The 21,603-nt window shown below is 38.0% G+C and overlaps 1 protein-coding gene across 8 annotated transcripts in view; it reads left to right on the top strand.

Annotated features, from left to right (window-relative positions):
* ADD3 (adducin 3) overlaps window positions 1-21,603 on the top strand; it is a 140,823-nt gene that overhangs the window by 103,781 nt on the left and 15,439 nt on the right. For 7 of the 8 annotated variants that reach the window (XM_037728243.1, XM_037728241.1, XM_017499706.1 and 4 more), the window contains 4 exons: window positions 5,107-5,326; window positions 16,513-16,651; window positions 19,933-20,084; window positions 20,994-21,074. In XM_037728243.1, coding sequence (XP_037584171.1) covers window positions 5,132-5,326; window positions 16,513-16,651; window positions 19,933-20,084; window positions 20,994-21,074 — 567 coding nt within the window. In that variant the 5' untranslated portion in view covers window positions 5,107-5,131. Of the gene's footprint in view, window positions 1-5,106; window positions 5,327-10,489; window positions 10,544-16,512; window positions 16,652-19,932; window positions 20,085-20,993; window positions 21,075-21,603 lie in introns of those variants that run through there. The other variant, XM_017499708.1, reaches the window with a different exon arrangement.

Raw genomic sequence — 21,603 nt, 5'->3', positions numbered from 1 at the left:
AGTTGTATATAAAGTTGTGGCTAGCAGTTAAAAGTAGCTCATGTCTTTTAGAACTTAAAATGAAAATTCACTAGTTGATCTAAGGATGGTAGCTTGTCATAGTTTGTGTAGGGTCTAAGTTGTTTTCTAGAACTTCAAATAACTTTAAAATTTCATAGTAACTTTCATCAAGAAAAACTAAAGTAGCATTTGTTGTTTTGTTTTTTAACCAAATATGCTGCTTTGAGGTCTTGGCGTATCTTTGATTATTCTTTTAAGTGTGGAACAATAGGCCTGGTACTTGAAAGTGCAGCCATCTCTTTGCTTATTCTAGAGAAAGCTGTTCAAACTGCCAAGAATTTTAAGTTTGGAAAGATTTTTTATAAGTAATAACTTCTTTTCAAAAGATTGTTTTTACTATTCCCAGCTGAGAAATAATGCAAACCAGATTGATTTTGAAGGAGTTGTGATATAGTAAAGTAACTCAGCCCCTTTTATGGCGCTCTCTTCCATTGTGAGGACTACAAGATAGTCCCATCCCCAAGCTTGCAAGGTGGTCAGTAGCTTCTCAGGATGGATGTTTTAAATAGCAGTTTTATGGAGATATATTCACATACCATGCAATTTGCCCACATAAAGTATACAATTCAGTGGTTTTTAATGTAGTCAGAGTTGTACAACTATCACCACAATAATTTTAGAACATTTTTACTACTCCGAAAAGAAGTCTCATTAGCAGCTGCTCATCATTTTCCCACAGCGCTAGGCAGCCACTAATCTGTTTTCTGCCTCTATAGGTTTGCCTCTTCTAAACATTTCCTATAAATGGAATCATACAATATGTGGTCCTTGGTGACTAGCATCTTTCCCTTACAATGTTACAAGGCTCATCCATGTTGTAGCATGTGTCAGTACTCCATTTCCTTTGATTGCCATGTAATATTCTTTCTGGAATACTATATGACAAAATATCATATTTTGTGTTTATCGGTTGATAGATGTTTGGGTTGTTTCCACTTTTTGCTATTAATAAAAAAAAATGCTATAATTATATAATAGTCAAAAACTGGAAATAACCGGTTGTCGTTCAGTAGGCAAATGATTAAATAATGATACAGCCATACCATAGAATAGCACTCAGTAGTAAAAAGGAACAAATTCTTAGCCGGGCTATGGTGATGTGCACCTGTAATCCCAGCTACTCGGGAAGCTGAGGCAGGAGAATCTCTTGAGCCCGGAAAGTGGAGGTTGCAGTGAGCCAAGATCATGCCGCTGCACTCCAGTCTGGGCTACAGAGCAAGACTCCATCTCAAACCAAAAAAAAGGAACAAATTATCGATATAACAGTCTCTGTAAATCCTCAGTAAATGATGCTGAGTGAAAAAAGCCAATCCCCAAAGGTTTTATGTATTGCATATTTTCATTTGTATTCTTTAAATGACAATTATAGAAATAGACAATGGGTTAGTGGTTGCTGCCGATTAAAGAGGGCGTGGAAATGGGCCTTGCTATTAAAGGACAGCATGAGGAGTATTTCTGGTACTGGAAATCATCTCCTTGATTGTATTACTGTCAGTGTCCTGGTTGTGATACTGTAATACAGTTTTGCAATGTGTTGTCATTGGGAGAAACTGGGGAAAAGGGCATAAGGGATGTCTGTATTATTTCCTATAAATGATTACATTTAAAAAACTTTTTTTGGAAAAAAAAAAAACTCTGTTGACTCAGTATTCTGCCTAGAAATCTTAGCCAGCTCCACATTTGTTAAGCATGTTTTCTAGTTTTCAAATTAACACATACTTATTAATTTGTGCTCTCACGAAGCAATATAACCCCTTTTCCAGCCTCCAGTAGCAGTCTCCTCACTGCCTTGTCAGCCTCCACTAAAAGCGTCTGCACTGCCTAGGCCCCAAAGCTAATGCCACGTTTTCAGTTTTTGTTATTACAGCACCAGTAACGTCAGTTTTCACTTTAGTTATCTGTTGTTGTGTAAAACAAAAAACAAAGCTTTGTGTCTTTAACAATTTATTTCTCATGATTCTGTATGTTGGCTGAGTAGTACCTCACCTGCTTTTATCTGGACTCATTCATGTTGCTGTAGTTAGCTGGTGGGGTCTGCTGGGAACCTGGCTTACTGGGGACAGCTGGGCCTCTTTCTCTTTATTTTTCACGATGGGCTTCTTCGTGGTGTGGCAGCTCCATGACCCTCAAAGGCCTACTCTTGAAAGTTGTATAACGTCACTTCAGCTACGTTCCATTAGTCAAAGCAAGTCACAAGTCCAAACCAGATTTAAGGGATAGAAAAATAGTCTCTACTTCTTAGTGGAATAAGTGGCAAGGTTATATTACAGGGAAGCATGGAAAAATTCTTGAGACATTTTGTGTGTGGGGGTGGGCTTTCTTTTCGTAAATGTATTTTGTATCCTGTCTTACCTGTGAGCAAACTTTAAAAATTCTTTAGTAAGGAAATAACATGGTATACTATAAAATTCAGGAGGGCCTGAAAATTGTGGTATTAATATTTTCCTTTGACTGTGTTGATACTGGATTTGTCTTATGTTGGAATAATGTTTATTTACGTGTTTTGGATATTTTTTTTTTGCTTTGTTTTGAAATTATTTCAGACTTAAAAAAGAGTTGGCAAAAATAGTTAAAGAATTGCTGTTTGTCCTTCAACCAGATTCCCTAAATGATATCTTTCATAACCATATTGCAATTATCAGTTTCAGGAAATTAACATTGATGTAAATACTATTATCACATTTACAGATTCTATTTAAATTTCACCAATTGTCTCACTAATGCCTTTTTCCTGGTCTAGGATCTGATCCAAGATTACATGTTGCATTTAATTGTCACGTCTTAGTGTCCTTTGTCTTCTTTAATCTGGAACAGTTCCTTAGTCTTTATTTTTCATGACCTTGATATTATTGAAGAGTACTGGCCAGTTATTTTGTAGAATGATCCTCAGTTTAAGGCAGTCAGTTGATTTGATTCAGAGGAACCTGGTCTGCTGTAGTTCTGCTTTCAAATTGTTGAATATACTGAAACATTGCAGAAAGATTATTCTTATCTGTTAATAATAATACTAGGGGTTGGATAGCTGAGGGAATGAACAGAAATGTAATCATTGGCAGTATCTTTAAATGGCTCTGTGTTTAGAGTATCTGTCTTATAGGCGCTTATTTTCAAAAATCCTCCCCCAAAAATGTGCTTTCAGATATGTAATTCATAGAATCATAAACACCCCTTTATAATGTCCTCAGAGTTTGAAATTGTTTTCATCTTTCTGCAATGCTGATATTCACGTGTTTTAAATGGGTAGACTTGCTATTTGCAAAGCCTTCTATCTAAGCTAAGCGGATAGTTGTAACATTTTATCTGTGACTGGCTACTTAAAGTTCTTTTAACACCCATATTTCTCAAAGCAAATTGTAAACTAGTTTTCCATGAATACAGAAACTTATTTTCCTCACTCCATCATCCAGACTGGAATGCAGTGGTGTGATCAAGACTTACTGCAGCCTCAACTTCCTGGGCTCAAGGAATCCTCCCACCTCCACCTCCTAAGTAGCTAGGACTACAGGCGCATGCCGACACCTATTTTTTTTTTTAATTTTTTTGTAGAAACAGGGTCTCACTATGTTGCCCAGGCTGGTCCAGAACTCCTGGGCTCAAGTGATCCTCCCACCTCAGGCTCCCATAATGCTGCACTTATAGTCACGAGCCACCACACCCAGCCTAAACTCTCTATTAACAAAAAAAAAAAAAAGCAAAATTATGATTTACTGTAAGAGTACTATTTTTAAAATATTAACATGTAAAGAAATATGTAATAAGCTGCAATAAATATTTCTTCCAAAAAAAAATAATCAAGGAATCATTTCTTACTCTAGCATATATTCATTCTCAATTAACCTATCCTACCCCTTCTTCTTGTTGCCTACCTGACCATAACTTAGAGTTTCTAGGGCATTGTTTTTCAAACTGTGGGCCACAGCCTATTAGTGGGTCATGAATCAGTTTGACCAGCATTTGTTAAAATGGAATAGATTAAAATAGAAAATATCAGAATGTACCACATAGTAAAGGGAAATATCATGTCATTAATTTATTTCAGTTATAGATCTTTTATATTTGTATGTGAATCCAATATAAAATGTTTGAAAGCCACCATTCTAGAGTGTTTCATCTATTTGTGTCTTGAACCTAATGTTTTTTAAACATGCATGTTAGATAGTTGTTATTTGCATAAGATTTTTAAAACTAGAATTTTGTATATGCATTGATACCTTGTTGCTAATCTGCATGGGCAAAGGCTACATCAGAGGGAAACCCTTAGTGTTCACAAGTTTTATAACTATTTAAAAATTTGTTCTCTGTAGCATTTTGAAAGTACATTAAGACTATTTTTTTCCTTAATGTTATTCATACTGGTTTGTACTAGTTCCTATTACTCTAAAACACTTAGAAAATATGCCTGTGCATATGTGGTATTAAAAACAAGAGTTGGGGGCCAGGCATGGAGGCTCATGCCTGTAATCCTATCACTGGGAGGCCAAGGCAGTAGGATCATTTCAGCCCAGCTGGGCTCAGGGCTCATGCCTGTAATTCCAGCACTTTGGGAGGCTGAGGTGGGCAGATCACAAGGTCAGGAGTTTGAGACCAGCCTAGCCAATATGGTGAAACCCTGTCTCTACTAAAAAATAGAAAAATTAGCTGGGCGTGGTAGCACGCATCTGTAGTCCCAGCTACTTGGGAGGATAAGGCAGGAGAATCACTTGAACCCGGGAGGTGGAGGTTGTAGTGAACTGAGATTGTGCCACTGCACTCCAGTCTCAGTGACAGAGACTCCGTCTCAAAAAAAATAAAAAAGCAGTTGATGACATTAACATGATTGAACCATAAGTTTCCATTGCTCTGAAAATATCAATTTCCAATTTAGTATTATAATCTAAGATCTTTTTATATGAATAAAAAATTGTTCTAATTTTTTTGAGAAGCTACTTTTTAAAGTGGTACCTGTTACTCTGAGGGCAAAATGTAAAAGTTCTGCTTGACTCATCTAAATTTTGAACTTAATAATGATTTAATCATGAATGTCATTCTTTGTGTTTATTAATGCAGATAAGAGTAATCCTAGATTTGAAACATGAGCTCAGATGCCAGCCAAGGCGTGATTACCACTCCTCCTCCTCCCAGCATGCCTCACAAAGAGAGGTATTTTGACCGCATCGATGAAAATGACCCAGAATACATTAGGGAGAGGAACATGTCTCCTGATCTACGCCAAGACTTCAATATGATGGAGCAGAGGAAGCGAGTTACTCAGATCCTGCAAAGTCCTGTGAGTTGAATTAGAAGGCTGTAATTTTTCTTCCTCTTTGGAAATATGATAAGGTATGATAAGGCAGAAGGTTTCTTAACTACCCTCAGGTTAAATAAAAGAGGGGTGGAAGAAGAGTGACCAGTTGCTTCCAGTCTTTCAAAGGAGAAATGGACATCTAATTTGAGTATTTGATTTGCAAAGCTTTAACGACAAACTAGTATTGTATTTGGTGGTTTAAATTTTGTGTGTTTTCTGGGTAAAGCACTTTATTAAAGGAGGATAAAGGATTTTACTTAATTAAGGACACCAAATTTAGACTGAATATCTAAAGGAAAGAAAGGCATGACTTAAGTCATGGGAACCAAGAAATAAGTTAGGCATATCCCATGCACATACTTTCTTCTTCCTTTGGGTTCCCTGACACTCAGAGTGGCATGAGAAGAGTTAAGGTTTTTAAGGAAGTCTGTGATTTGGCAGCCTAATATTACATATGCCTACTGCAGGTACACATGTGCATACACGCTAAATTAACTAAATTAAAAGTAGATTACAAGCCAGACTCAGTGGCTCATGTGTGTAATCCCAGCACTTTGGGAAGCCAACACAAGAAGATCACTTGAGTACAGGAGTTTGAAACCAGCCTAGGCAGCATAGTGAGTCCTGTCTTTACAAAAAATTTTAAAAATTAGCCGAGTGTGGTGGTGTGCACATGCAGTCCCAGCTACTCCTGGGAGGATGAGGCAGGAGGATCACTTGAGTCCAGAAGGTCAAGGCTGCAGTGAGCCGTGATTGTGCCACTGCATTCCAGCCTGGGCAACAGAGTGAGACCTTGTCTCAAAAAATAGAAAAAAAAAAATTCCAAGCTAAAACTCCTGTCTGCACAGCCATAGTCAGACTTTGTGAATCATATTCAAGTGATCTGTTTTCTTTCCAAACCTTAGTGGAAATATATTAATACATGATGGAAAATGAAAGAATATCTTGATTTAAAATGCAAAATGAATTCATAACTCTATGCATAATGAAGATCATGCACCCCTAAGGCAGAGTTCAGCACATAGACACATGTTGCCAAGGTTAGGGTTATATTAGGTTTCCAACTTGAGTATCAAAATTAGCACTAAGGCATAGAACTGCCCTGGTAAATCATTTTTGTTGTGTCCTTGTGAATGTAGTCTCAGAGGTGAGTCCAAAACCAAAAGGGAATTCCACTCTGGGTAATTAATTCTCCCTTACCAATGGCCTTGGTGAAAGCATTGAAGTACAGGTTATAAAAACGATGCAAGCTTTGAGTAATTTTAAAAGTATACTGCCCACTTTAAAGAAACTCTCCAAATGGAAAGATTCATCAGAAAAGTCATGATGAGAGTAAATGTTCAGCGCCTTACTTTATGCAAACTTGAGTGTCTGTGTTTATAAATACTTGAAGAGCACAATAATTATTTAGATCAAAATAGATTTGTTTCCTTCTCTAAAGAAGCTCCATTTTTAAGAACTAACTTACTAGACTGTAAATGGTGGTTCATGCCTGTTGTAATCCAGCACTTTAGGATGGCAAGGCGGGAGGATTGCTTGAGCCCAGGAGTTTGAGACCAGCCTGGGCAACATAGTGAGACCCTGTCTCTGCAAGAAATTAAAAAATTAGTCGAGCATGGTGGTGTGAGTCTGTAATCTCATACTTGGGAGGCTGAGGTGAGAGGATTACTTGAGCCCAGGAGATCAAGGCTGCAATGAGCCGTGATCACACCACTGCACTCCAACCTGGATGACAGAGCGAGACCCTGTCTCAAAAAAAAAAAAATGTAAGAAGAACTTATCAACCAGATGATTGTAAAATGATTGTTGTAACAGTCATTAGCATATAGGAACTAAAAGAATAAAGTTTCAATTTTGGTTAAGGTTGTTAAATACTGAGATTTCTTTAGGGAGTATCTCAAAGAGGACCACTGAATTCTAACTGTAAAGTTTAAGTGAAAAAAAGTACTAAACCTCCTTTTTATGCCGGGTTTTGGATTTATAGTTTCCACATTAAACTAAAGGCACATAATGTTAAGCAGATTATTTTTTTACACTTACAATTTTTAAATTGGCTTAAAAGTAACAATTTTACTCATGCCTTGGGGAACTTAATCAAATAATGAGAAAAGGCAAACACATAGTTTGTCATTTCCCTATTCACTTAAAAAGAATGATCACTTTCTGCCCAGAGTGGAACAAAGAAGGCTGAGGTTTAAAAGAATTAAAAGTTGATCTTTTTTTTCCTAGATTTTTGCTAGTGAATTTAAAATCTCGTTTGTGAAAGACTTGAGAAATTGTATACATTTTGTCTTCCTGCCTATTTTAGGACAGTGGTTTTTAAGTTTCTTTTGATGTAACAGAAACTTCACCAAGGGAAATGATGCTTGGTGGCTTGTATTATCTGCTGCTAAATAACAAATTATTCCAAAACTTAGCAGCTTACAACAAGCATTCATTATCTCACCATTTCTGTGGGTCAGAAATTCAGGAGCAGGTTAGCTGAGTTGTTCTGGCTCAAGTCCTCTGATGAAGCTGCAGTCAGTATGTTAGCCAGGGCTGCTGTCATTTGAAGGCTTTACTGGAGCTGGAGGATCCACTCTTAGATGGATCACTCACATGGCTGTTGGCAAAAGCCCACATTTCCTTGCCACATGGACCTTTTTCTAAAGCTGCTTGCATATTCTTCCCCAGAGCAAGGATCCAAGAGAGGGAAGCCTGCAATGCTGCTTTTGACCTAATCTCAGACCTCACACACTATCACTTGTACCATACTTTTTAGTTAGAAGTATGTCATTAAATTCTCCCCATGCTCTAGGGGAGAGAAATTAAGCTCCATCTTTTGAGGAGAGAATCGTCCACTCTCTGGTTACTATTTATTTATTTAGAGACAGGGTCTTACTGTGTTGCCCCAGGCTAGTGTGCAGTGGCTGTTAACAGGCACAGTCATAGCACACAAAATCCTGTGCTCAAGTGATCCTCTTGCCTTAGCCTCTTGAGTGGCTGGGACTACAGGTATGTGCCACCATCCCTGGTAGGTCACAATTTATTTTAAAGGAACCTCAGTCTGTCCTGCCACAATTTATTTTTCTTCCTCCCACATGCAAAATATACTCACCTTTTCCTAGCACCTCCTAAAAAGTTTTCTCCCATTACAACATTACCTTGAATACAGAATCTCATCACCTAAATGTGGCCCAGCTGCAGATGATCCTCCTCAGGGTGTAGAACCTTAAGTACTGGTCCTGTTGACCTGTGAAATAAAGATTCATGTCACCTGCTCCCCAGTGGCAGGACAGGTAACTGCTGTAGACATTCCTCTTCAAAAAGGAGAAAATTGGGAAATACAAAGGAGTCCCGGTCCAAAGCAATTGTGAAATCCATCTGGACAAATGTTTAGAAGTTTTTGATTAGGACTCAGTCCTGCTGTTTACCAGGAGTGAACCTCCCTGGTGCTTGGCTCTGCCCACTAGGTTCTTGGTTCCACTGTCTGAATCATCCTTCCTTTCTCTTGAAAGGTAGCCTCTGTTTGCCACTTCATGTTTTTCTTAGACTACTTTCTTCTTGTAGAAGTTTTAGGGGTCCAAAGGCCCCTTTTCCTTTTGTACTGTCTTTGTTCCCTTCAGCCCAAGCTTGGAGTGTTTCTGCTGATATAATTCATTTAGAAATTTTGTGAGTCTCCTAGATACTGGGATTCATTCAGATAGGCAAAATCCATACCCAATAAAGATTAAAATCAGATATTACTAATTCATGTTTGTAAGTAACAAATTTGTAAGTCTTCTATTTAAAATGCTTGGTTAATTTGGGAAGAAAGGAAATCAGAAGAGAAATAAAAGCAAAGTATAATACTTTTGTATTAAGCACTTACTATGTGCCAAGCACCTATTACGTATTTTTAATCCTCAAAGCAATTCAGTTAAAGAAGAATTAATATGCCTAGGTTACAGATGCATAAACTGAAACTTCGAGACATTAAATAACTTGCTGAAGTCTTACAGCTTAGCTAAATGATGTGGTCAGAATTTAAACTCCAAAGCTCACACCTGTAATCACTAAGCTGTACCATTTAGAGCATTCAGTGACAATGAAAAAATTCGGTCTGTATGTTTTTATATCATCATATTCATCTTCAAAGTCTGCTGCTCAAGTTAATTCAACACAACCTGAAAGAGTTTATAATCACAAGACATTTTGGTGTAAATGTAAATTTGGATGACAAAAATCACCCCTTATTGCCTTGAGCTGAGAGAATAAGAACAGATAATTTTTCTTATTCTGGTCCTCAGGTATTACTTATTTCTAGGGATTTCACAGCCTTTGATCATATTTAAATTTTTTTAAAAGAAAATGTTTATGTTAGAAATCAAATACCAATTGGTAAATTAGTTTGGATTGAGATTTTGTTGCATTAGAGAAAATCAACAAGTTCTCTTTGTCCGCTGACAAAGTACATTATATATACTCCTCATATATAATGTCTGTGGAGACCCTAAGTTTTTCTCAAAACAAAGTGTTGGGGAGAAACTATTGGAATTAAATGATGGCTCTTCAAAGTTCAAGAAGCAAATGAATTGAAAAACTAAGCAATAGCACATTGAACACAAGAGATAGATAATTCTGAATGCATGGATGGATGGATAGTGACTAGCTGGGTGGGCTTTGAAACATAAAGCATTTGAATGTTGTCCAACAGGCTCCTACTGAACCTGACAGCTTAATATGGAAAACAGTTGCTGGGCTTCCTAAGCCTTACCATCATGGGAAGCAGTTAAGACTGGTTGACACAAATGTGCAGTTAAATTCTGTAGGTGGTGGTAGCTTGGGCACATGACATACTAACAATTTTTAATAACAGGGCAATGCATACTGCTACAAGCTTATGTTGATGCAAGGAGAAACTCCAAAGCTATATACATTTTAGGATATCACCGGAAGTAAGGTGTGTTAACAGGGTGCCTTAATTCAAATAATTGATCAAAATCACCATGATATATGGTCAATTAAGAAGTTTAAGATGCAAGTATTCTTAACTTGGTTTACATTTCTGTTGTACACAGCTTCAAGAAAAATATTCTAACCTTTAGCTTCATATTAAGACTTAGATACAGGAGAAAGACCATCCAGAAGAAAATATGGTTTATTTGTTTTTTCTCCTTTCAACAGGGCCAGTGGTATTCTATTTCCAAATGAGTACATTTCTTAATGGAGAAATTCTAAGTAAGTTTGTTATGCTCCTAATACTGCTTTAGGAGAGATCTAATGACATAATTGTAGGGTGCCTTGGGAGCAGCAAATCTGTAATCTTTTTTTATTTTTATTTTTTATTTTTATACTTTTTGCCCCAATTTTCCTCTCTAGTAATTTTGAGGTTAAACATCCAGATGTGGATGTTTAAAATTGATCTCTGATGTCTCCAATATTTATCAGTATTTTTACCTGAGTGTAATTTAGACGTTACTGATAAATCAGCCCATATGGAGTGGTTTTCTTTTTGTTTGTTTTTTTTAGCATTAATTGAAATAATTTTATCAAGGTTTTTTTTTTTTTTTTNTTTTTTTTTTTTTTTTAAATCAAATTGGTTCTCTTTTCTGTGACTTAAATATTTTATCTCCTGCCATTTTCTCCTGAAAGTTCTGACCTTGGATACAGAGCCTTAAAATGTGATGTCTCAAGTGAATTCTACTTTTGGTTTATAGTATTCAGGAATATGGGTGTACTTAAAGTGTATTCTTAGCTTGCATGAATCTCAAATCTCTGAATCTTTCACATTTTTAGAGGTCCATTTTTGTCCATACCTTATGAATTCAAAGTGTATAGCCTCACTCCCTCGACACTGATAGATATATAAAATAAAAGGGTGTGAAATTCAGATAAGGCTTTTAGGGCACCCTCTCTCTAACTTTTGCTTTTCACCTCGTGATTTATTTACCATACTTCTTGGACCTATGTTTGAAGAGCTGTTCAGATGAATTTATTTAAAGAAAATAAATTTTACCTAGTAGATAATGGGCAGGCCTAATTACACAGGAGGAATTTCTCATTCAAGTAATAGGCTGATAAGACTGTTTTCTAGCTAATAACCTATGAAATGGATCTTTGCTACCTTAAATCAGTCAAGATTTAGATCAGATTCTTCACTTTCTTTATATCTAGGAAAATGAAAAGAAACTCTTAATATTAATTGAGCACTGAACTACACACTCAGGGAGACTCTAGAAATATGAAAGACACAGTTTCAGTCATGAGGTAATATGGTAGAGTAGGAAAAGAGTTAAACAATCACAGTCATACATTTGGTACCCTAAGTACAGTGTAGGGAAATGTTCACAGTGAGATGCAGAAGAGAAGAAATACAGCGATCCCTCCTAACTTGGATGATTAGGAGACTCCAAGGAGAAGGTAGCATTTATGATGTGTTGGATAAAGGATAAGAATTCATTAGGAAGAACAATGGAAGTCAATACTTCAGTTAGATGAACTAGATCGAGCAGGGATAGAGAAGTGCAAGTTGTGATCAGATGAACTTCATAGGCTAGACTAAAGCATGAAGTGGTAGTAATGGCAGATAAAGCGAAAAAATTACATTGCAGACTATGGAAATTTTGGAGTACCGAGCCATGTCGTAAGTTAGGAGTCAGTACATTTTCTCATCGTTACCCATTTTGTTTACACAATTTTTTATAAAAGTGTTCGTTTTGGATCTGGGTTCAAATTTTGCTTTGCCTACCACTTACTAGCTATGTGACATCAGGAAGCTCATTTAACTTGAGCTTCAGTTTCCTTGTTAGGGGAAAATACTTCACACAGTTGTGAAAATTAAATAAAATAAGAACATGCAGGAGAACACCTAGCATGTAGTAGGCAACTATTTTTTGGAAATTATATATTTATTGCCAATTTGAAGTATGTTATGCTTTTGTGGCAACACTTTGAAGATTTTAATTCCTTAGACTATATTTTGGTTTTTGAAGGTCTTGAATCTGTCACCCTGATGGCGTTCTGATTTACTCATCTTCACAAAATTTAACAACTACCACTACCTCCTCTTCTATGCTCTTCTGTACCTGAGAAAGAAGACATAGTTTATGCCATGGTTTTGTGCATATGTTGTTTGATCTTCTAACCCAGCTCTTCTCTAGTGGAGACTCCAGGGCTAATCTGATTTAAGAAGCCCAGTATATGGCCTCACCACCCTGCTTATAAATTTTCTCGTTATGCTTTGATGAATTCTTAGCTACAAGAGGGCAAGTACTTAGCCTGGTATTCCAGGATCACCATACTCTGCTGCTATATCTGTTTTTTTGCTTTATCTACCATTGCAATCTAATGCTGTAATCTAGCCTAAGAGGTTTACTCAACATTTCAGATCACAACATGCCTGCTACCTTATTAGTTGTATTTGGTTTCAGAGATACAATCCAACTCTGATTAAAATTAGGAAAAGATCCCGTGCCCAGGTGAGGGTTCCAGATTTGAATCTTTATTACATTTACTTATTAGCTTTGTAACCTGGAGCAAGTCATTCATTGCCTCTCTCAGGACTTTGTGGTGAGACTCAAATGAATCAACTATAAAGGATTATTAACACTGAACTTCAGTAAAAATATTAACTATCTGTTTCAAAGATAATTTTATTTTGATATTTTAATGGAAGCTCAATAAATTTACTGATAAATTAAAAATCAGCTGAAATTAGTAATTATACTAGTAATTTTTTATATTAGTCTTAGTAATTTTTACAGTTACTGTTTTATGACTTAGGTAATTATCTGAACAATATTTCAGAAACATTTGAAACATGTACAAATGAGTTATAAATGTTCATGACAAAATATTAAACCTTTTTTGCACTGGAAGGATTCTTATCGGTTGAAGCACTGTCAGTCGTAAAAAAGGCTGGGGAGATTGCATATACTTTGAAAACTGCTTTCTTTACTTCTGCATAGAAGCTGTTCATCAGCTTTAAAGGAGACATTCATATTTTTCCTCTTATTCTTAATTTGATTTCAGAAGGGCTTGTACAGCCCTCTATCACACCGTAGATAACCCAAAGGTTTAGAATGGCACTCGCATATTATGGGATATATGAAAATGAAGAAAGCATTTTCACCAGCGTAAAAAGGGCATTGGACCTGTGTCCTTGCCTCTGGCATTTACTAGCTGTGTGTCATGAACAGGCTTTCAACCTTTCTTTTTTAACTTTCTCATCCCACCCAGCAGAAATTTCTCACCAGTTTAATAAATAGTTGTAATTATCTTGAGCCCCTGGTTGATTTTTAATCTTAAAACCATTGTAAATCAGTACACTGAGCAGGCAGTCTTAATTCATGCTGGCTGCCACAGTTGAGATAAAATTTGTCCCATCTCTAGCAAATGCATACAATTTTATGGCGTTCACTTTGTATCTTAACCTCATTTCTGGCTCTGTCTATCCTTCTTATGCCTATTTTCTCTTCAGCTTTATTTTTCTTACCTATATTTATTTTTGTAGCATTTTAATCTATGGAAACTGCCTTAAATTTTTCCTAGAAAGACATGGGTGCAGGACATTTAATAAAATAGATAATGCCCACTTTGAAAGCTATTGTAATGTATGTAAAAGTGATGCACATAGTAGGTATCATTAATTTTGGGTTTTTTAAAACTGAATCAAAGAATATTGGCTATAACTACTTTGAACTGAGAAAAGTTTAAATAGTTTGATTTTGAAGGGAAGATAGACTTTCAGAAGAGCAGATAGGCCCGTTGCCATGTGTCCAGAAGTCCTTTGTACTTTATATAAAGATAAATGAGGATATCTGGAAGATTCTTTTCCTTTCAGCCTTAATCATGGTAAAATAGTCATGTTACTTATCTGTATGAAGGCTTCCATCTATCTTGTATACAGCTCTCAGCCATCTTATCTTCACAGGGTCTTGGGTGAACAAGAACACTCCCTAATGGAGTTTTCTGACATACGTAGTATGTCTTTGTAGAGGATATTTTACAGGAGAGTTGTTCTGATTTAAATCACATATTTAAGTGAACTAGATAGAGTCAATAGAACTAGACGTTTTGAATTTTTATTGTGTGGATGATTTACACTTAACAAGGCTTGAATTTGTAAAAAGAAAAGCCATATTTAACTGGTGTAAACTGTTTGTGAACTTAGGATTCAAATGTGGTCACAATTAGTATTTTTAAAAATTAATCACTCAAATATCCACTTGCCTTATTAGCAGAAAGTACACCATCTTCCTCTTGGAATTTCTGCTTTTCTCTGAATTCTTCCAAGAACTTTAGTGACTTACACTGAATAGGTTCATCAGTGGCTTCCATATCCAAGATGGGTGTGGGCTGTGTATCCATCCATCTGTATGTATGTATGTGAGGGAGACACACTAGAGTCTGTTCAGCCTACCACTGCCAACTGTACTTCCCTGCCTTGTGATAGCATATTGAAAACCAGTCTTAAACTGTCCAACAGGAGCTATAGGTTCACTGTTTACCCAGATGTTTGTGCAGGCCACCACAGTGCATCAGGGAAGGATCTTCCTGTGCTAAGCTCAGTTAGGATGTTCCATGGTGCTTTATGGTTGAGCACCCAAGATTACATCTATTAGCACCTAGCTCTTTCAGTTGACATCATGGACACCTCTCAACTATTATTCTAAGTGCACTGCAAACATTGAGTCAGGACTGGTCCTACGTCTACCATCTCATACCCTTAGAACCACATTTCCCCTTACCACCATGAGCTCCTATGCCATTATTTTTTCTTTAAAGTTCCTGGCTGGGCGTGGTGGCCCACACCTGTACTCCCACCACTTTGGGCAGCCAAGGAGGGTGGATCACTTGAGGTTCAGGAGTTTGAGACCAACCTGACCAACATGGTGAAACCCCATCTCTACTAAAAATACAAACATTAGCCAGGTGTGGTGGCATATGCCTATAATCCAAGCTATCTGGGAGGCTGAAATAGGAGAATCGGTTGAACCCAGGAGGTGGCAATTGCAGTAAGCCAAAATTGCGCCACTGCACTCCAGCCTGGACAACAAAGCAAGACTCCATCTCAAAAAAGAAAAAAAAGTTCCCTGACCTCTGGGAACTTAAATAGAGCCTCTCAGAAAGGCTTCATCTAAGCAGAGACTCCAGGAGACTTTATTCCTACCCTCATGAGGCAGACTACTGCCAGTGACTCAAAAGAGATTCACCCTTTTAAAGGAGGTTTTCTTAGTTATCTCCCAGGTATTCATACCTACCCTTCTTGGAAGTAGTGATGCCAAAATAATTTTCTGCCTTCTCCCTCTTAGGCAAAGCGGAGAAATGGAACTAATTTCTGCCAGGGCATCCTACTACATATGTAACTAATCTCAAATGGAAGAGCAAGGGCTAAGTGATTTATATTGCAAGAGCCTTCATCTTTTAAATGAAGTAGACATGACCAAGAGAACAAATGACGAACTTAATAAAATAGGTGTTGGTTGGATGTGACGGAAAGTCAGAATCAATTATTTGCGATGTGAAGGATTGGGAGAAGTTTCAGATGATGAACCATACTAGAAACTCGAAGGTTACTGGAATAGTGGTGTTCTCTTAATGTTCAGGATTTTGATCTGTGTAAACACTGCTTCTGCCACTACCTCATCTCATTCCTCCCCACCCCCAAAAATATACAGCAGAACTCCAGAATATGGAACCCAAAGTTCCATTAAGAAACTTTCAGAGTTTATGGGGCTAAGGAGTTGCCATGGAAATCATAAAATGGAAACCATTGTTTAGTATGTCCTAGTAAAAACTTTTGCCATTAACTCTGTATTCAAAGTTGTTCCCCATTCACATGGGGACTCTGTCTTAGCTAAGCAAGAAGTGGATCGCTTTTTTTTGCAGCAGTTTCTTGGTGCTTGAGTTGCCTATTAATAAGAGGAGTTTTATCTGTGCCTGTTTAGTGTAGATATAACAATATCTCATTTTCTTTGATATTAAGAATGCGTAATGGATTTCCCCCCAAAAGCAAACTTTTTGCTATTTCTTCCAATGCTTTGATTTTATTATTTTGTGTTTTACATTTGTTTTTAAGTAGTAGAGGTAATAGATATTCAGAAGAGGGATGGGGGAAAGATTGGTTGTATTGGAGCAAGTTACGTTTCAGCCATTCTGCTGCAAGTGAAATGCACATGCTCAGTCTTTATTTTTGTGTATTACAGGCCTTTCGGGAAGACTTGGAATGCCTTATTCAAGAACAGATGAAGAAAGGCCACAACCCAACTGGATTGCTAGCATTACAACAGATTGCAGATTACATCATGACCAATTCTTTCTCGGGTTTTTCTTCACCTCCCCTCAGTATGTCAGTTTTGGAGAATTTTAAACATTATCATTTTACCTCCACTTTGGAACACCGTATATCTCTGGCAGCATAGTCTGCTCAGGTTCAGTCCTTAAGTTTATAACATCTAATACTTAGAGTAACATAGTGTTAGAACCTCCTACCCTTTCATATCAACCAGGCATTTACTACACTTCATACAGATTGTAAGATGATATAAGACATGGTCCTGGGCTGGGACCTGTGGCATGTGTTGGTAATCCCAGCTACATGGGAGGCTGAGGTGGGAGGATCACTTGAGCCTGGGAATTGGAGACCAACCTTGCAACAAAGTGAAAACCATGTCTTACTTTTTTAAAATAAGAAATCTGATTTTAATGTGGCTGAATATAAATCATATCACAATTGGATTTCAAAGTTTGAGTTTTATTCCTAACTTTGATGGGAAGCCATTTTAAGCAGAAAGATTTTAAAAGACCAATATATTTTCTGTGTGAAGAATGAACTGGGTGATTTCATAGTGTTATTAACAAAAATAAAAGTCCAGATTTGGGCATCTAGTTTGGCTTGGGAAATGGCGGAAGTTCAGCTTTGGGCATGCTCCATTTTCATTGCCAAGACATTGCATCAGTTGGAAATGCAGTCAGAGAGCTTAGGAGAAAGACTTGGCAGACGGACATAGAGAAGTAGTACTGAAAGCTGTGGATGTTGATTAAATAGTCAGACAAGAGTGTATAGGTCGGCAAAAGATCCCAAAGAGAGAACCTCAAAAGCTCAAAGAGGAAGACTAGTCAGGGAAAACAGATATAGTAAAAGAAGCTATCCTGCAAGTGTCCTGGATTCCATGGCAGGATCAAGGAGCTACAGGAGACCTTGGCCTGCTGGCTGGAATGTACAAAGGCATGGCAGGACGAAAGCCATGTGCCACTGTTTGGAGGTCAGGAAATAGCAACCAGTTTGCCTGAAATACATACGCTGTGTTGTGAAAAGCAGAAGTTAAAGTTGGAAAGCTAGGGAGAGTAGGAGATAGGTTAATGGCTGACTAAAATTTTGTCAGAAATTATGCTATTTTGTATGGCTTACGTATTAAAACTGTTCAAATTACTTCAAAACATCTCAAAATTAAAAGGTCTTACATTGTAATATTGATTCTCTTTAAAGGTGCTTGCTGGCATTCTCAGGTTAAAAGCAGTGCTTTAGAAAACTCAATGGCTTTATGCATAATGAATTTACAAAGGGGCTGCAGTCAAGGACAAGAATGAGGCTGATTGCAGTGATCCACACATGAGGTACAGCCTGAACTCAAGTGTGGACGGCAAGGGACCTTATGAAGAAAACAGTCATGGAATGTGGTGACAAATTATATATGGAAACCCAGGAGAGATTAAGAGGTAGAGGTTACTTAGAGTATGAGCCTATAGGAATGGTACCATCAATATTAGAAGCAAAGTAAGGAGAAGAGAGAAGGTAAGGGAAAGAGAAGATAAAATCACCTTTAGACCCTTTTAATTTTCTTTTTTTTTCTTGAGATGGAGTCTTGCCCTGTTACCCAGGCTGTAGTGCAATAGCGCAATCTCAGCTCCCTGCAACCTCCGCGTCCCAGGTTCAAGCGATTCTCCTGCCTCAGGCTCCTGAGTGGCTGGGATTACAGGTGCATGCCACCACACCCAGCTAATTTTTGTATTTTTAGTAGAGACGGGGTTTCACCATGTTGGCCAGAATGCTCTCGAATTCCTGACCCCAGATGATCCACCCGCCTCAGTCTCCCAAAGTCCTGGGATTACAGGCATGAGCCACTGCGCCCAGCTGACCTTTTTAATTTTTGTGTTACTGTGTTGTAGACAGAAACAGCAGGCTAGGCCAGGCACGGTGGCTCATGCCTATAATCCTGGCACTTTGGGCAGCCAAGGCAGGAGTATCACTGGAGGCCAGGAGTTCAAGATGAGCCTGGGCAACATAGTGAAACCCTGTCTTCACTAAAAAATAAAAACAGCCAGGTGTGGTAGCATGCCCTGTAGTCCTAGCTCCTCAGGAGGCTGAGTTGGAAGGATTGCTTGAGCCTAGGAGTTCAAGGCTGCAGTGAGCCATGATCACACCACTGCACTGCAGCCTGGGTGACAGAGTGAGACCCTGCCTCTAAAAACAAAACAAATTGAAAAAGCAGACTGGGGCCAGGCATGGTGGTGCTTATACCTGTAATCCCAGCACTTTGGGAGGCTGAGGTGGGCGGATCACCTGAGGCTGGGAGTTCAAGACCAGCCTGATCAACATGAAGAAACCCCGTCTCTACTAAAAATAACAAAATTAGCTGGGCGTGGTGGTGCATGCCTATAATCCCAGCTACTCGGGAGGCCTAGGCAGGAGAATCACTTGAACCTGGGAGGCGGAGGTTACGATGAGCTGAGATCATGCCATTGCACTCCAGCCTGGGCAACACAAGCAAAACTCCATCTCAATAAAAAGGGGGGGGGGCAGGGGGCAGGCTGGCAAATGGGGAGGAGGATCTGATCAGAGCTAAAGACCAGGGAGTGAGTCAACACAAAAATAACAGTAAGGGAGGCTTGAGAGTCTATAATGTTTTTGTAGAGAAAAGTAAAATGAGAAAGAACATAGTAGAGGACTGAGCTTTGGGCAAGAGCCACAGTTGGGTGAAGGAACAGATGAACTTGTTAAAGGAGAAAAGCAGGTGGGCAAGGAACAAGAGATCTGGGATAGTATCACATGGGCCTCGAGAAGAGTTCTAGGAATGAGGCAGTGTACGTAGTGTCAAGCTGTAAGGAGGTCCAAGAGAATGAAGACTGAGCAGAAGTTGAGCTTGGTAACAGTTGAACTTGGCAATTAGATCATTAGAGACCTTCAAGATTACTTCAAGACCTTCAATGGGACAGAACCCATACTATTTGCATGCGCTATTTTCTATCTCAAATGTTTTTTGTGTTTGAATAAAAGTCAAAAAAAGTAATAGAAAAGTAGCTTTCTGTTGAGGCCTTTTCATCATGAAACTAGCAATAATTTTAGTACTTATCACTTTTACCCTTGGAGATACATGGAACCATTTTTCCCCAGTGGTGTGAACCTTTGATGTAGTCACTCCTTAGCAAGCGCTAGATGAAGCAACTTTTGCTAAGCAATCAAAGATAGCTGACACTTATTTTTACTCTCACTGTACCTCTCTGAAGGAGAATAAGCTAATAAAATACTGTATGGGCTGATAAATTTCAGATCATTATGTACAAGGCTGGGATACTCCCAGGGATTGCTTGACTTGAATCTCTCTCCACATTTTTTGCTCTTTCAGGTCTTGGCATGGTCACGCCTATCAATGACCTTCCTGGTGCAGATACATCCTCATATGTGAAGGGAGAAAAACTTACTCGCTGTAAACTTGCCAGCCTGTACAGACTTGTAGACTTGTTTGGATGGGCACACCTGGCAAATACCTATATCTCAGTGAGTTCTTCAGCTTTCACTTCCTTTTTTAAAAAATTCCAACTAGAAGGCAATTACACTTTTCTTAACTTTACCTGGAAGTCCAGTTTGCAGACTTATTCTCTAAACTTAGTATGCTAGATCACAACCAAATAGTGATTTAAACCTTATCCCCAAGGGAGAGGCTACAGTTCCCCCCACTATTCTTCTCCCCTTACTGTGTTATTCCTTTGATTCAGACCAGTTGTAGAATCTATCCAAGAAGAAATCTTTCTGGCAAAATTGTCCCTCCCATGTAATTATATGTGAGCATCCGTGGCTTTAAAAAGCATTTGAGGCAAGAAAGATAGAGGAGGTTAGAGAAGCTTCCTCCCTGGTCTTTGTTTTTTAAATGTATCCTTTTCCATTCACCATCATATGTTTATTTTGCCACACTTTGAAAAAGATGCTATTTGGAAACAAAAGAGTGTTAAAATATTGTACAATGGAAATAATATAGCTGCAGTCCACCAAGAATCTTTCTTCCTTTCCCCTTTCCATCTTTAATTCCTTCCTAGGAAGAGATTCTGTTCTCTTTCCTTTGCCCATTTTGCCTTAATTTCCAAGTTGTAAATTAAGGTTATAATCATTACCACATTGGCTTGAATGCTATTGGCATTTATTTTTTATGAACATAGCTGACCCTAAATAACCTTAGAACCCCAAAATAACACTTTTAGGTAAGTCCAGTAAAAAACCAACGTCAGAATTTTTTAGCAAGTACTTGAGGGAAACTTGAGGAAAGTTTCAAGTTGTAGAACTTTAATTTTTATTTTGTTGGGTTTTTTCCTCCAGGTTGCTTACAGTTACTCATTGTAAATATATTTGTAGTCATGTTTCCACTGCAAAATATGAACCGTTTCATAGTAATTCCTTGTTGTTTTTTTCCAGGTAAGAATAAGTAAGGAGCAAGACCACATTATAATAATTCCCAGAGGCCTATCTTTTTCTGAAGCTACAGCCTCTAATTTGGTATAATTTTTCTTTCTGATGTTACTTTTTCTGAGCTTTCTTTTGCTTTTCTGACAGTTCTCAGCTCTTAGTACAGGACAGAATAAGGGAAGGTATGGATGGAAAAACATTTATAAGTGAACAGTGAAGAGAATTTGAACTATGCTGTTATTTTAAAGAAAAGCTTTGGAGAACAGCGTAATTGAAGAGACTAATAAATGAGTTGGTCTTATCAGTTATCTGTGTTTTGAAAGGGAATCTTGATTTTTTTTTTCCCACCCTATACACTCAGAAATTTATCTTAAAAAAAAAACACAACGGCTGGGCTCACACCTGTAATCCCATAACTTTGGGAGAGATTGAGGTGGGTAGATCCTGAGGTCAGGAGTTTGAGACCAGCCTGGCCAACATGGTGAAACCCGTCTCTACTAAAGATACAAAAAATTAGCCAGGCCTGGTGGTGCACGCCTATAATCCCAGCTACTCAGGAGGCTGAGACAGGAGAATCGCTTGAACCTGGGAGGCAGAGGTTGCAGTGAGCCGAGATCAT

The sequence above is a fragment of the Cebus imitator genome, unplaced genomic scaffold (genome assembly GCF_001604975.1).
Source record: "Cebus imitator isolate Cc_AM_T3 unplaced genomic scaffold, Cebus_imitator-1.0 Scaffold259, whole genome shotgun sequence".
Lineage (NCBI taxonomy): Eukaryota > Metazoa > Chordata > Mammalia > Primates > Cebidae > Cebus > Cebus imitator.
The sequence above is the reverse complement of the archived record's forward strand: the minus strand, read 5'-3'. Positions and strand labels throughout refer to the sequence as shown.